The 15,944-nt window shown below is 43.6% G+C and overlaps 3 protein-coding genes across 3 annotated transcripts; all 3 read right to left on the reverse strand.

Moving 5' to 3' along the window:
• Positions 1-3: 3 nt before the first annotated feature.
• On the reverse strand, positions 4-5,652 carry LOC135349636 (cGMP-specific 3',5'-cyclic phosphodiesterase-like). The gene is made up of 22 exons (XM_064548181.1): positions 4,943-5,652; positions 4,736-4,825; positions 4,435-4,503; positions 4,222-4,311; positions 3,737-3,880; positions 3,606-3,676; positions 3,453-3,516; positions 3,336-3,401; positions 3,203-3,266; positions 3,082-3,149; positions 2,902-2,994; positions 2,777-2,827; positions 2,565-2,711; positions 2,326-2,433; positions 2,154-2,263; positions 2,013-2,100; positions 1,839-1,939; positions 1,229-1,306; positions 1,039-1,177; positions 591-768; positions 480-542; positions 4-288 (listed from the first exon to the last, which is right to left on the reverse strand). Exons 1-22 carry the CDS (start codon positions 5,519-5,521, stop codon positions 50-52), a joined length of 2,700 nt encoding a protein of 899 aa, XP_064404251.1. The 5' UTR covers positions 5,522-5,652; the 3' UTR covers positions 4-49.
• Positions 5,653-5,758: 106 nt separating this feature from the next.
• Positions 5,759-6,478, reverse strand: LOC135349643 (large ribosomal subunit protein eL31-like). Its single transcript, XM_064548189.1, has 4 exons — positions 6,316-6,478; positions 6,104-6,229; positions 5,931-6,043; positions 5,759-5,871 (listed from the first exon to the last, which is right to left on the reverse strand). Exons 1-4 carry the CDS (start codon positions 6,408-6,410, stop codon positions 5,837-5,839), a joined length of 369 nt encoding a protein of 122 aa, XP_064404259.1. The 5' UTR covers positions 6,411-6,478; the 3' UTR covers positions 5,759-5,836.
• Positions 6,479-6,546: 68 nt separating this feature from the next.
• On the reverse strand, positions 6,547-15,928 carry LOC135349635 (protein diaphanous homolog 1-like). Its single transcript, XM_064548180.1, has 24 exons — positions 15,784-15,928; positions 15,559-15,625; positions 14,681-14,815; positions 14,326-14,439; positions 13,937-14,076; positions 12,802-12,955; positions 12,398-12,528; positions 11,925-12,144; positions 11,491-11,609; positions 11,086-11,321; positions 10,937-11,001; positions 10,735-10,872; positions 10,496-10,679; positions 9,749-9,885; positions 9,376-9,487; positions 9,099-9,191; positions 8,813-9,009; positions 8,647-8,733; positions 8,311-8,379; positions 8,016-8,229; positions 7,457-7,746; positions 7,337-7,405; positions 7,031-7,176; positions 6,547-6,960 (listed from the first exon to the last, which is right to left on the reverse strand). The coding sequence occupies exons 2-24, from the start codon at positions 15,586-15,588 to the stop codon at positions 6,702-6,704; spliced, it is 3,339 nt and encodes a 1,112-aa protein (XP_064404250.1). The 5' UTR covers positions 15,589-15,625; positions 15,784-15,928; the 3' UTR covers positions 6,547-6,701.
• Positions 15,929-15,944: the final 16 nt, after the last annotated feature.

Genomic DNA, 15,944 nt, shown 5'->3' on the forward strand with positions numbered 1-15,944 from the left:
AATTGCTGACAGTGCACAAATTGAAAACAAAGCAAAAATGAATGTATAGTTAACAGAGTGAACATTTTTCACGCTTTCGTCGTTTGCTAGCTATGACCTCTGTTTGAGTATTGTTCTGCATATGTATGCATGACGTCGGTTGAGTGATGTTAGACGGACTCCTGCACCCCTCCTCAATCAGAGGGGAGCTGGGAAATCTCACAGCAGCAACCCCCTCTCTCTCAGGGGTGTTTGGGATCGACACTTGGACCTCCGCTGACTGGAGTTGTTCTTCATCACCACCAGTTACTGTAGGGTATTATAATAAGGAGTAACAATTGATACATAATTATTATGACCCTTTACCAACTACATGCAGAAAGCGTATTTTAATTTCATGTGATATGACCCTTTACCAACTACATGACGAGGGGTGGATTCTATTTCTAGTCGATTACCTATTAATTTTCAGCAAGGGTATAAACAATTAGTGTACTTACAAGGCTTGACATGGATGATAACACAGTCACTGGGGCTTAGAAGAACTGGATCATCCCAATTGTCTACAGAAAAAATATAACAACACGATTCATCCAGTGCTCTGCTCTCACCATTCGGATTGTCTGCAAGGTGTTGCCAGTTGTTCTTGTTATTGATGACGCCGTTAAGGAGGGGTCTGAGTTGATCACTGAACTGGGCCAGCTTCTCATAGAGGGGCATGCACACAAACTGGATGAACCCGACCTGCATACTGGGCAGCTCCTTCTTCTTCCTCCTATCCATCATTGCCTGCACAAGACCATACATGTACGTAGGGATATGCCACATTGCCTGCATAAGACCATAGATGTACATGCAAGGGATATGCCCACATACATGCTGGTCAGTGGGTAATAGTTGGTACTAACCGCCTCTAGTTTACAGGCAAATTTGTGTGTTAAAATTGAGATTGAGGGTTGAAAATAGCCACCACTTTGTACTAGGTGAGTGCTGAGTGAATGTAACATTCCAACACAGGGTCAATAGCTACTAATTGGAACTGGTGGGTGGTTTGCTTACATCTGGCTCAGAATTCAGTTGCTCTCTCTCCACATCTCCTTGTTCAAAGAACTCGTTGGCAACCATTTCAGCCACTCTCACTTGAATGGGCCATGGCTTTGTGATGGCAGCCACATCACAAGCAGTGATCAACATGCTCCTATAATTAGGTATAGAGTCTGTCAGCAGCAATACAGTTGTACAGACATACCTCAGCAAGTCCCTGTGTACAGTGTCACTCCAACTGAACAAATGGTTTTCTACAACATTCTGAAAATCACCTTTTCTTCTGTAAATTATAATTATAGGTGCTTATAATTCATCATCAAAGGGGGCTAAAAAGTGGCATCGTTTAATTGTGAAATGAGTTCAAGCTTAGTCTCATGAATCAGCCGCACCTTGACAGGAGTCTGAACATTTTAGTCGGAAATTTTTTATCTAGGACAGAATTCTGTTAGACGCAGTTATAGGAGCGCTATAATCAGCCTATGGCTACTGAAGGAAGTATAGTGCAACACTTTTATTGTTCTTTAGTAACATTCTTGGAGCAAGCCAAACAAAAATTCCTAGCTGCTAGTTCACTCATAAAAGCTTCTTGCAGGTGTTTTAGCAGTTAAGTAATAACCTTTGCATGCATTTCACAATATTCAATTGTGCAATGACCTTCAGACTAAAGTGCTCAGACAGTATCTTGTCAAGGATGGCTGATTCATGACAAGCTATGAGCACTCAAAGTACATATACGTAAGCTATAAAAACAGGCCCATTTCGGAAAAATCCACAATCAAGGCTATAACCTATCAATAGCACTAGTAACATACTTGAAATAGAACTTGAGATCAGTGGATAGGATAGCGTTGCCTAGGACGCCCATAACCTCATCAAACTCCTTGCTGTTGAGGCTGCTAAATATTTGATTGCCCTGAGAATAAATAGCATCAAAAATAAATGACCTAGCTCCAGTTAAAGATTACATGTTGACTAATTAAGTTTACCTCACTGTTTAGTATCATGGTGCAATGGTCCAAGTGATGATGCTCCATCGTAGAGGTAGTGTACAGCTTAGCCAGTGGGCTCTCACTCCTACACAGTACGTACACATTAACTTTATTGACAGGGGGGGAGGTTGGACTGACTTTGTTTGGAATTCGTTGTTGGTACCCCGGTGATCAAGGTCGTGACAGAAACAGGCGACCAGTAGAGCAAGCTTCTCACAGTTTGTAAGTTCAGTGGACAAGTCATCACTCTATACACCATGTACATTTTATTTTAAGTAGACACAGCAAAATTGTCAAATACCGCACTCACCTGAAACATAGTGAACATGGTCTGTGCTACGTTGAATGCATGTCTCCAGTTGTGGTAGGTGACAGGACGATAGTTCTTCTTCACCGTGAGCATCCATCTGTACAGAGTCTACACAAAACACAGAAACAGTGAAAACGCAATACCTAGGTATACAATACCATGCATACAGTACTCCAACCAAAGATTTATAGTAGTGTAGTCTACAAGATGACAACTTTAACGTCCTTGAGCGTACATACCTTAGTGTCTATTCTGAAATTCTGCAGCAGTCCTGAGTCCATAAACATTCTTATTGACGCCAGTACAGTCTGCTCCTCGGTTAGGGATAAGTCGTCAAATGAGTAGGATAGCAGGAGGTACTGGTCAGCTTCAGGCACAGCAATCGACTGAACATATGTGCATAATATATCAAGTTACAAAAGAGAGGAATGCGCCAATGTGCAAAACACACCATCAATTTGTCGGCTTCCTGAGGGCTTGCAGAGGCATGATAGGAGAGTACCTGGGGTGAGAGGTAGAGGGACAGGGGTAAGGGTGAGGGGTGGGGGGATATGGGGGGTAAATAGAGGAGGTTACCTCGACAGCCACTTTGTGTCGTGCATGAGCTTTAGAGATCTTCTCGTACATGAAGACATTGTGCAATCCTAGCCCACAGAAAGTAGTAAACACCTACATACAGACAGACAGACAACATTGTAGGATCGAGTCACACACATGCCCACACAATACAGTGGTCATGGCTAGAGAGGTACTCACTCCAAAAGTGTCTTTGTCAAGTTGGTTGAATGGTAGTCCAGACAGTTTGTTGACCAGCTTGGCAATACCTATTACATATGAACGAGACTATATAAACTATAGCCAGTAACACACAGCCTACCAATGGTCTGCCTATCTTTGCTGAATATTGGTAAGCATAGCAAGCTACTGGTGTTCTCGTCCACCTGAAGAAGAGAGGGCACATTGTAATATACATGCACAGTACGCACACACACACACATCACTGAGCTGACCTGGTCCGGCGGTGAGGAGGTGGATTGAGAGATACCCTCAAGCCTCTTAGGAGTGGTTATATAAGGCTGTAAAATAATACATAAGATGGCGACTGGCACGTACAGTATAGAACACACCTTTCCTGTCATGGCCACTTCTGTTGCAATTTTAATGTCAGTGACACACTTCATATCACATGATCTAAACACAAGGAAAAGAAAGTAATTTACCAATAAGTATACATTACAAGGGACACAGTTTACTGGTAATTAAAAACACAATGAACATACTTGACACTCGTTAAACTCTGTGTCATCAGTGAGCGGTGGTGAACTTGAAATGCTCGATGGAACTTGACCTCCTGTAACAGTGGGACAATAAACAAACCCTACACACCTGACCCATCTTCATGCAGTCCAACCTCCTCTTCGTTGTCCTCGTCAATGAGCAGAACAGTGCAGCTCTCACTCGGGATGAGCTCCAGAGATTGCTGCATCACCTTCTCCATGACCACCTCCAGACAAGTGGTGTCTTCAAACAGACCTTGCGTCAACTGAAGCAACACCTGTAGACACACACACAACATCTGCATGAGCTATTTTTATTATTGCACAAGAGAATGTAGGTCACATACTGTACGTCAGAAGGTTATAGCCACATCAATATGTGGATGCCACGCAGGTCAGGAAGCCAAATCAGCATACTGTATTGCTAGAAATTTCTGCGGCCCAAAAGTTCCGCGAATGAATGAGTAAACGCAGAAATATTATCCGTAAATGCTTATTAACCACGCCTAATTTAACAGTTGAAAGTTTAATTCGCAGAAATAATTTATTATCCGCAGAAGGTCTTTTTACAGCTATTCGCAGAATTTTTGGGGCGCAGAAATTTCTAGCTATACGGTACCTGTAGTCTTCTAGACAAGGAGAAGCTTTGGTCCAGGAGTTGAGCATTGACGAGACCGATGGCACAAAAGGTGAGGTAGGTTTGGAAATCCTGGAGGGTTGGCACACATGTTTAAAACAGAGATTCTAAACTCTGAAATGTTTCATACATGCACAGGATGTTAAGACTTGCTGCTAGAGCAAATGATGCATTAGCCATAACATTCACACCTACCATCTCATCTTGCTTGGAGAAAACATCCTCCTCCCCCATTTTGTTTATGACTTCAGCTACCCCAATCACCTGCAATTGGTTATGTGCACAGGGCAATGGGTTACTATGCATTGGTATTATTTTGATATAGCTAGTTTTGGGGGACATGGTGAGAAATTTTAATTACAAACTATTTATCAGTTCTTGGTCAGTTAAGGTTGTTAGTCTTGTACATGTTTGTACATGCTTGAAATAGTTGGATAATGGATGGGTATTGTCTTAGTTTAATAGAATGGGGGCAGTGGGAAATCAATTATCTTACATGTCCGTCTGAAGTTTTGATAGGCATACACAGAATGCTCTTTGTCTTGTAACCAGTGGCCCCATCCACATCCGAATTGAAGCGAGAATCCTGAATTCACACAATACTTAGTTACATTTACAGTACTTAACACAGATAATTCAATGAGCAATAAACACTTAGAGGAAGCATAGCTATAGTTTTATGTATTTGCACTAATGTACGCACTTTGTATGCATTCTCCAGGTTGATGGCGACTCCATTCTGTGCGGCGAATCCAATAATCCCTTTTCCAAATGGTATCTTGAGTGCTTCGTTATCCTCATGAATAGCATCTTCAACACTAGTGTGCTCCATCACGTCAAATAGCCGGGAGACCAGGACTGGATTCTCCTCCGTTCCCTCCACTAAAAACAGCGACGAACGATCACCATTAATCAAAACAAGGACATTAGCTAGGATCTTGTGAGAGAGATGGTTGACATCAAAGTTTGGGGAAACAACGTCTGTGAGTAATTCCATGAAGAGCTCCTGGCGATTCAATTGACGCAACTCAGCGTTGGATTTCCTCTTTCGATTGCTGATTGGAAGAGGTGGAGAGGTGAGGCGATGGTTGAGGAGCTTGGTCTCCTCCAGTTGTCCAACAAGAGGCTGAAACATTGGGCTGCTTGTGTTGTGCTGCATGCTGCATAGTCTCTTGGATGTGCTTGGGCGAGTTTGCAACCATTTTTCAATATAGTTTGCAGCGCTGTCTTGATGAGAGTCCAGCCATTTGAAGACGACATCTTCCGACAGTTGCACAGCCATTGTCACACACTCGTTGTCACACTAGCAGCTATAGAATTTCACATACCGCAGTAGTCTTGCACCAGTTCTAGCGTTCCAATAGAAAAAAATTGGGACTGGTCTCGTTAACAGTTCTTTTCCAACCCACATACTTGCACATGTATTATAGATTGAAAGGAAACTTACTACTGTTCTATATATCTATGCTTAGGATATGTTATTATGCAGTCATCATTAACCCCCAGTTTATCAGCCACCTTTATGAAAAAAGTAGCCAAAATCAATGCACACATGTACACAAATCCATCAACTCCATAAATCATTGTATCGTGTTCACTACTCTTCAGAATCAACAGTTACTGTCTCCAGACCTGCACAGGGAGAATATACTAAATGAAAAAGAAAACAATTAAACAACTCGAACTCGTACCTTTAAACGTTTCCACTGGCACATAAGTGACAAAGGTGTAGAACTTGTGCTTGGCATCCTCATCTTCGTTTCTCTTTCTGTGGCACCGGACCCTCAAACGATGTGGAACGTGTCTGCACGGATTTGAAATGCGAGTCAATAAAGATTATTGAATATCACTATGCTATTCACACCTGATTCCCCTCGCCCAAATCGCCTTGTTGAGTTTTGTATCAATACGCACGTCAGGAGTTTTCATCTGCAGCTCAGCGAATGTCTTGATGGCTTTGATAGCCCTTGGAGCTCGCCTCTTGAAGCCTCTGTGTGAACACAACATGACATTAATCTAATTATAAGCCAATAAATTGCATACTGTCAAAATCCAAAAATTTCAGCACTAACTCACATTCCATGAATCCTCTTGTGTAGGTGAATAGTAAACTCTCTAGTTACAACTTCTTTGAGTGTGGACTTTGACTTCTTGTCTGATTTAGGGGCCATTTCTCCAACCTGTATGGTAATCTCTCCTTCCCCAAGTAGGAACACGTGTAGAGGACACGTGACACTTTCTAGTTCCACCTAATGGGGTGTGGCTAGTATTATTCGAGGGCAGCTTAATAGAGGTGTAGATCTACCATTTATATTTAACGATACATACCTATTAATGAAATGCACATAAAACACACAAAATTTGGCATACGAATTGTTTACACATTTCCTGAATGGCTGAAACCAACTACAATGTCAGTGAATAGATAGATAATAGCTATAAACATAAATGCATGATGCTGTTCAGAGTACTGTTCCTGAAGGCTTGTCTTGTATTCGTGCGAGTATATCTTGAGCTTGGCTTCCTCCTTTCCCGTTTCTGTCTCTAGTTCTCGCTGAATAGTTTGCATATCGTGAAGCAGACGCTGTCGATGTGGTATTGCTCCCGTCTGTGTTTGGGACTACTCCAGTAGGACTGTCCAGATCATCTCTTGAGCCAGCTAGAGCACCTCTTGTTCTTGAGGCAGTGACAGCCTTGTTGGCAGTTCCTCTCTTCTTGCCTCTGTAGGGAGAAAGAATTAACTGTAACACATAGCCAAAGTTTGCTTTAGCATCCACTCATTTATACCTACCTAGTATTCTGGAACATGCTCCCTGATTGCAGGCATTCCAGTAGGTTGTCTAGCACACCTTCCTCGTCCCCATCCTTGCTCAGATCAATCACCCTCGTCTTGGACGTGTTGGACGGTCTCTTTTGTTTAGCTTGCTTCGCTCTTTCCTGTAGGCCACAGTTTATACTAAGCTTTTCAAGGGGTTACAAAATGCATCTTTTAATTGTACAATCTTAACTCGCACTCAAACTTAGCTATCATTTGATAGCAATTAATGCACAGCAACTACAGTAAAGCACCAATACACACAACATGCATGAAGGTTACCTCTCTTTCTTTGGCGAGTCTTTGTCTCTCCATCTGTTCCCTGATCTTAGCATTCTCTTTCCTTGCTCTCTGTGGATAAACAGACTAATGACTGTCACTACTTATAATCACAATCCATACCTCAAAGTCCTTGAGGAAGAAGGTGATGTCTCCAAAGAACTCCTCCATTGTCACCTTTTTACGGTCAAATACGAAGAACTTGGCGAGATCATCACACTTCTTGTCCATGAGCTGGAACTGATCTCGAATCTTTTTGAATTTCTCTTCTGCCTTATGCACAAACTTATTCATCTCCTCTGCGAACTTATCGCTCCTGTCTGATGGTTTCTGGTGCTGTTTTATCTCTGTCTTGAGTCGAGAGATTCCAGCCTCCATCTGCTTCACCCCTTTACTCATCATCTCCTCAGAACCTGTGTAAGGGAAACAGAACATTCATAGCTAATAAAGCAAAGAAACCATTAATTTTTGTAGCTCTATACTGTAAGTCTATATCTCTTTTTGAGGTAAAATGGGACAATACACAAGTGAAATTTAAGGTGTTACGTGGTCCAAGGAATTTTGTACATATAGTTTCATAAAATGATGTGAAGGGGCTCTCTCTGAGCTATGTATATGTACATGTACATGTATAATTCGAAAATGGAACCTAAACATGCACCACTTCACTCCAAACACTCACATCTTGAAGCAGCTTCAACGTTCCTCATCTCTGTTGCAAAGTCGAGCAGGTCTGGGAACTTTGACTCCATGACATTGGCCAGGAAGTGGAGGAGGGTGGTCTTCTGGTCAGCGGACTTCGTACCTCCAAGCTTTGTCAGAAAGCTCAAGTCAAAGCCGTATGACTGCTGGTTACGTGACCCGGCATTCATGTAGTTACCAGTCATGAGAATGAGCTGGGGGAGGGAGGGGGGCCATAAAAATAGGCATAATTTATTATTATAGACGTAGCAATTAATGCTCAATACTAAACACACCTCAAGAACTTTGGAGAACTTTTTGCCCTGTCTCATCTCCCTACAAGCAGTCGTTACTGCGGAGACACTCTGTATAACGATAACAGTTAGCACATGGTCCATCACACACATCGACAAGCTCTCAGTAGAGAAGTACATGTATATACATGTATAATAGCCCAGGCTTTTTCTATAAAATGCAACATTTTGACCAGAAAGCAACCATCAAGCTAGTATCAGGAGACACAAAAGGCACCCTTTTTATTATAAAATAACTCAAAGTTAGCTTAAGACAGTCAAAAAAATCACCAATGCTTAAAAAATACATGTATGCATACATGTAGGTAGTACACTTACTGGAGTCAGTTCATCGAGCTCCTCCTGGAACCTTGCTCTGAACAATAGGCACTCCAGTCTATCTGGGAGTCGCTTCACATCACTCATCTGGGAGGAATGATGATTCAGTGAAACGTACAGCAGCATGGTGTATTATAATAGAAAGTTCCACCAAAAGCACACTCACCACAACTCCAAACTGCTCAGCTTCGGCTAGATCGCCCGGTTTGTCTCTGTAAGCCATGAGCTGTATCATCTCATCACGTGACGGCATGTACTTGGATAGCTGCTCTAACAGCTGCTCAGTCAATCGCTCAGGATCACATGACAAGACCATGCTTCTCACGGCCTTGTACTCCATACGCAGTGTACCTAGGAGAATGGCTGCGTGTGTGTAGGGAGGGTATATGTAATGACAAAGACTTCCACCAAGATATCACACTTATAGAATTAAGGATTTTTGATGAACTTACAGATATTCTGAGCTGATTTTGAGTCAAGAACTTTGAGTTGCTTAACCTTTGATGGCTTGAACTTGGGAGTGGAAGATTCTAGCTGAGTGCGAGCTGCAAAGATATGGAGAATTAAACGTGAGCACAACAAGAGGGAAAATCTCTAGTTATTCGCTAATCCTCTATGGATAGGTGAAGGGAAAGTCCCCAAGCACAAGCACACTACTAACGGTACATGTGCATAGCTACATGCACACGTACATGTACACACGCCCCCAAATACATATGCTGCCCTCACCTCTGCCAGTGGCAAATGTTTTTTCTAGTTCTGTAAAGAAATCTCTCGAGGCAAATGATTCCTCGTTAGTCGACACCCAGAAAGAGTCGGGCTGCAGCCTCTGCTTTTCGATCTGAGGGACACAGGGAGAGAACAAACTTTAGTTATAAGTGCACACAATAATGAGACAGAGACCTGCTAGTAAATAACTACACAGGGAGAACTAACTTATACACCACATAGTGGCCGGTGGTTGGTACTAGCCACAAAAATAACCCCTGAGGCATATGATGAATTGAAATTGAAGATTGAATATGGCCACTGTATACAGAGATCTGGTAAATAACTACACAACACTGCATTGTGATGCTGCGTACTGTACTGAAAGGTTCACCTTATTCCAATTCATTCTCCTCATTTGCACGTCCAGTTTGAACTTCTTTTTCTCTTTGAGTCCAGGGATGGTGTTGGGCATTGCAAAGCCTGGAGGGGGCGGGGCTCCAGGCACACCAGGGGGCGGGGGAACACCACCTGCAGTGAATAACAACACATATCAAAAAAAAGTAAAATCAGTAAGAAATTAAGCAGGCCACGCCCTAACTAGGTCACACTAAAAAATTGTCCTCGTTGGTCGAGAAATATAAGACATACCATTGTTTTGTGTTCTGTGGATATTTGAATTGCTTTTATTTCAGGCCTACCCAGTAGAGATTCTTTTAATGATGGACACTAACCACTAATGGCGAGGAAAAGAAGCACATTTATAAACCCTGAAACCCGATTACCAAGTGGTCTCTAGGCAGGAAATGATGAAGCAACCTCTACTATTCTGGTTATACAATGTACATGTAGGCAATGAATAAAGCAACCTCCAACATTCTACCACCAAGTCCCATCATCAGCTCATCATCTACATGTAGCCTAGAATGCAGAGTGTGAGCACATGCACCTCTCACTTTCCTGCCACTCTCTCCCATTTCTGGGGAGGACCGCACTCATACATGTACATGTACATGCTCACTGTTCAACAGCCTGAACTTCGCTACAGACAAGCGTACTAAGGTCTAAGTCACCCTCTCAAAATGTTGGGCCAAAATTTCACCTATTTGCAAAAAAACCTTGTTCAGGAGAGTATACTCACCTGGTAGTGGTGGTGGAGGGGGTGGGGCAGCTCCGCCTGGTCCAGGGGGTGGTGGTGGCGGAGGTGGTGGGGCACCACCAGGACCAGGGGGTGGTGGAGGAGGAGGTGGGGCACCACCAGGGCCAGGGGGTGGGGGTGGGGCTCCAGTACCGGCACCAGCTTGAACTGTAGGCCGTCTGATAAGCTGTACAGATGGGAGGGGGAGTGAGTTGGGTGTGGTAAATTGGTGGTAACTTCACCTCTTCTTTGAGACCTCGTATCTCGTTATCCCTCTCCTGAACGTCGAGTTCATGTTTTTTCTTTGTTTCTTCCGTTTCCTCGATGGCTACACTCAGTTTGGTCTCGGCTTCGTTACGGGCCGCCTCCTCACGTTGCAGCTGCAAGCAAAACAACAAAATCATTCATGTCCATACTGTGTACAAAGGAGTGGGAGTGGCTCACCAGCTGCTCCAGATCGTAAGCTCTCGCTTCAGACTCTTCCACCTTGGCCTTATCCACCAGTCCATCTAGGGAGGGGGGGAGGGGGAGATTATGTAAAGCATAGCTAGAGACACAATCCCAATATCCAGACACAGTACAGTTGTACGTACCTATGAGAGGGTCTACGTCCACGTTGAACTTCTTGGTGTAATGGAAATCTGGGTCAATACCCGACTTGTGGAGGACAATCTGAGTTACACACTGGTCCAACAGTTTGAAGAATTGTGGGCGGGCCCAGTAGTCATCTCGGATGACCATCATGTGCTGGAGGATGGACAGGAAGTGGTGCTCTGATGCTGTCCCAGCTGTCATGTGACGTAGCATCCGGAACACCTCGTCAGGGTCAGTGATCAAGGGGTTAAGGATAAAAGATAAAACTACATGTACGTGCACAGTTGCAGGCCACACAGTCATTAAGTTGAGGGTGAAGAATACAGTAAAAAGTAAATTAACCTACAGGTACACGAGTGTAACAATGTACGTGTGCACAGTTATAGCACACAGTGAGAGGATATTGAAACTCCCCCCGGATATCCTGGAAGCGATGTTGTATCTCCTCGAAATCGTTCTCCCTGTGGTCATCGAAGATGTCCAGGTGAGTGGTGAGGTCGTGGAGCTGGATCTCACGAAGGTTCTGTGGGGGGGGAGGGGGAGTAAGCTGAGTGTGTATAAGGTGTTGGACAAAATCACGTATATATGTAAAATATACCCCTGCCTATGATTTCATATGATACATGACATTGGAAGCGTTGCAACATATCAAAGAGCTGCCTACGTACTACAAGTACCAGCTTGCCTGTAGCCTACAATAACTTTTTTTTAACACTCTGAATATAGGGTACACAGAATCAAACCACAGAGCTTCATCTTTCCGGCAAGGTACATGTACCTTAACAATCGTAAGCATGTATTATTAACACTCCTCCCCCCCCCACACACACACACTCACTACAAGGACGTCCTCGAGACCCCCCCTCATGAACTCGTTACGGAGATGTAGTTTGAAGTCAATGTCATCGGGAGTGTTGACGATGGCGTTGATAAACTGAAGACATGACAGCTGCAACATTGGGTTGATGGTTTTTTTGAGTGCTTGGAGGACTGGGTCAAACCGGTTGATACCGCACGTCTCTCCGTTGACCGTGACCGCCTCCAAAACACGGTCATGGCTGAGTGTGTGTGTGGGGGGGGGGGGGGGGGGGGGAGAAGGTTTGCATTACAAGAAGAGCTAAAGGCAAAGAAGTTTAATGTTAAATCACAGTGATAGGGAACTTTTGTCATTACTGTTTGTACTTGTACGTATACGCCTGTTTGTAAGGGTGACCTTTGTATTGGCCTTGTTCTTCCCCTGTATGTATCTTGTGCATAGAACTTGAGTACAATAATTAAAGGCTGTAACGGTGTATGCTCAATGATGCGTACCCGTCAGCCACCAGACAGACGGCAGCTGCCACTCGTAGAACGTCAGCCATCATGTTTTCGTTGTACGGGTCCATGGCACTCACAAAGATGATAAGTCCCTGCTCACTCTGTAGCATCCTCGTGAGGCCGTACTGAAATGGGGACAAGAGACACTCAGTTCACATTCCTTACAGGAAACATTTAAGTATAGCACGGGAGATATGACATTGTTAGATCACGCAATTGACTGTGTTCATTGTACCAAGAGAGACAGTGACAACAATACATGCATCAACACACAATAGCTGATGCATCAACACACAATAGCTGTAAACATGCAGTCTTGTTAGGTACTCGCTCACACAACTACACAGTATCCCCCCCCCCCCAACACACACACAGTGTACACCCACCCACCCACCCACCTTGTTGTTCATGAAAGCCTTGAGACAGCGTACACCCTGATGCTGGACCTTCCTCAGTATGGCATCCTTCCCCTGGAAGTTGGCTGAGCAGCAACCCTTGAGAATAGTGAGCAGAACATCCAGTCCATTGTGCTCCCCAAACTTCTTGACCCAGCTGCACGCGAAGGAAAAGGGGAGGGTACAAAAGGTGTAAGCTGTAGTCTCATGCCAAACACAGTGAATGATATGACAAATGTGACAGGCTCTGGGAAAACCAGACATTTGGAGCAGAATTTGGTATTGAGCTATAGCTAAATTTGTGCCTACAGTGTAAAATCTCAAATAAAATGTTATTGGTGTATAAGTATCTATAGTCCTTCTACTACCTCTCTGTAAAATCTGATGCTCTAAATCCAACTCTTTCCATCGAAGCGCCTCATCCAAACTTTAGCTATTACCTTATTTTTCCTAATTGAGCAATCTTTGAGAGGCGTTTTTCTCGATACAGTAGAACCTCGATTATCCGGACACCTTGGTTCCAGAGCAGGCCGGATAAGTGAATATGCCGGATAATCGAATAGGTAAACCACGCCTTGATCCACCCACTTTATTGATGAACAGCAGTGCCACTGGTTGTCTGCGCATGCACAAAAGAAAAGTAGGCATGTCTCCATGGTAACAGCTGCAACGCGCATGCGCATTGAGGGACACACCCATTTTCTGAATTATGTAATCTGATTAAAAAGAAAACTGCCAAGCCGGATAATCGAGGTTCCGGATAATCGAGGGCCGGATAATCGAGGTTCTACTGTACTACATTTTACAGCTTCAAGTTTCTAACGCGCATAACTCGGGTATGAAACTAGGTATGTGAACACTAAGCATGCTCTGCTCTATCACTTGGTACATTAATCAACGAAATTTTAGTCTGCTCCAAATGTCTGGTTTTCTCAGAGCCTGTCACAAATATATAAATCTAAATACAGAGTTTTATGAGAGCTATAGAATACAATGATTAGACGTCCAAATTAAAGTTGGGTGTTAAATGGTAACAATAGGCCAGCCAATTATCAGTGTCGTGTACAGGACGTACAGTACAGTACAGTATAACGTCTACCACTTGACCCTACCCAGGCCTGAGGACACAACAACACACCTGAGTCCATTAGTGGAGAGGGACACTCGAAGCTTGTCAATGACACCATAGTCGTTCTCAGCGGCAGAGTCGGCCTGGAAAACAAATTTTTTCATCTCCTCTACGTACTCCTCGGGTGCACTGGGCCCTGCGCTAACGCCCTGGGGGGGGGGGGGGGGTATCGTACGTTAGTAATGTATACACATGCTATAGTACAGAGTAGATGAAAAAGGGGGTTGTACTAATAGTGTACAGGTAGCCTTTAAACTACATGTAGTACTCTAAGAAAGTTGGTGGCATACTAGCCACTATAATACAATTATACTAAACCTTATCAGAGAGGAAATAGGATTCCATTCAAGTTCATAATTATAGAGCCCTAACTACTGTACACCATGCAGTCCTCTCACCCCAGTGGGTCTGTGGTCCCTGAGTATCCAGTTGCGAATGAGCTCCTTCTTGTAAGGCAGGCTCTGTCCAAGGATGTGCTGTCTCCCCACATCACTCGTCACGTTGATGTCCTCCTACAGAGGGGGAGGGGAGTAGATCAGTGAAATATCACATAGCCTTGTTAGGACTTAAATAAAAAAAAATGTTCCACTTGAGTGGGTGGCCTGAGTATAATAATGCACAAGTACTGTACTCCATACAGAGCTTTGACTATTAATAGCTGTAGTTGTATGGACAGAAGCTAGATGTACACTGATTGTAGCTGTAAGAAGCTACTAGTGTTGTAACTGTGTGGGACACGATAGACCCACTCACCAGCACAGTGTACAGTTTCTCGTTGACTTGTGGCTCTGTCATCTTCTCCAATTCTGCCATTTTCGCCTCTGACTCTGGGTCCAGGTGGATCGGCTCTGAAGCCTTCGGACGAGGGACCTTCTTCTTGCCAGCAAACTGGGGGAGGGGTTAAGGGCATACAGTATTGTGATTAAATAACAACTCCAAAAGCCATCCATGAATTCATGCACTCCTGGTGTTACATGTGGCTATGTATGTGTACTATATAGTACTACATGTGCCTGCAATCCCCTAGCAACTACAGAGCTACTATTACCTCAGCTACAGCAGAAATGATCATACAGCAATGAATATTATGTTTGGCAAAGACAGACAGGAACACAATCTTGGCAACAACATTCCTAACTGTGAAGTAAGAATCCCACACTAGTACACATGATGGCCAACCTTCAAGCATGGCTATAATTTACAAGATTGGCTATTATTACCAGTTGTTTACATGTATGTACTCGACGTTGTTGAACACCAACCACTTCAGAAACACTATACACTATATAGATCGGCCCTCCTCATTAATACTGTAAGGTCTCCAGTTAGCTGATCTGTACCCAACCCACTCGAGTGAGGACAATCCCACACCTGACCTTAGCAACACTAGCCTGATCTCTAGTGGGGGAGGTGGTGTTGTCAAGGCTGGAATTGATAGTACAGTCAGTTTACACTACTGCACTTCAGAGAGGAAGTGGAAGGCATACACACAGATTCAGTGTGTGCTGTTCGCTGTACAATACTTAACAATGATCTAAACACGTACTCGTGTATATGATGTCTCTAACCCAAACCCACAAATGTGCATTGTGTATGTGCGATATCTGGTGTGAATGCGTGAGGACACTTACAAAGCTGTATCTTCGAGTGTCGTGAGACATGATGAACGATCAATGGCTGACACTTGTCTCTCTAGTTCTGTATGCATTGGGAGTACATGTTAATAATAGACTGTACTAGCATACCAATCATGTCACGTCAGTGTGTGTGCATGTCTTGTTATTAATTTTATGTTGGGATGGTAGTGGCTAAAGTTACAACACAACAAGATAACGGACATACGAACCAGAGCTCACCTTCTAGTAGCCCACTGGGTAGTAGTTGATCCTAAACTAGCTGGTACAGTGTGGTACCCTTTTTGCTCTTGATAATTTTTATAATTATGCTATTATTTCAAAGTTTCATCTATTACTGTTGTGTATTTAGATAACTGGGTGCCCAACCCTTGATTACTCAA

The sequence above is a fragment of the Halichondria panicea genome, chromosome 16 (assembly GCF_963675165.1).
Source record: "Halichondria panicea chromosome 16, odHalPani1.1, whole genome shotgun sequence".
Lineage (NCBI taxonomy): Eukaryota > Metazoa > Porifera > Demospongiae > Suberitida > Halichondriidae > Halichondria > Halichondria panicea.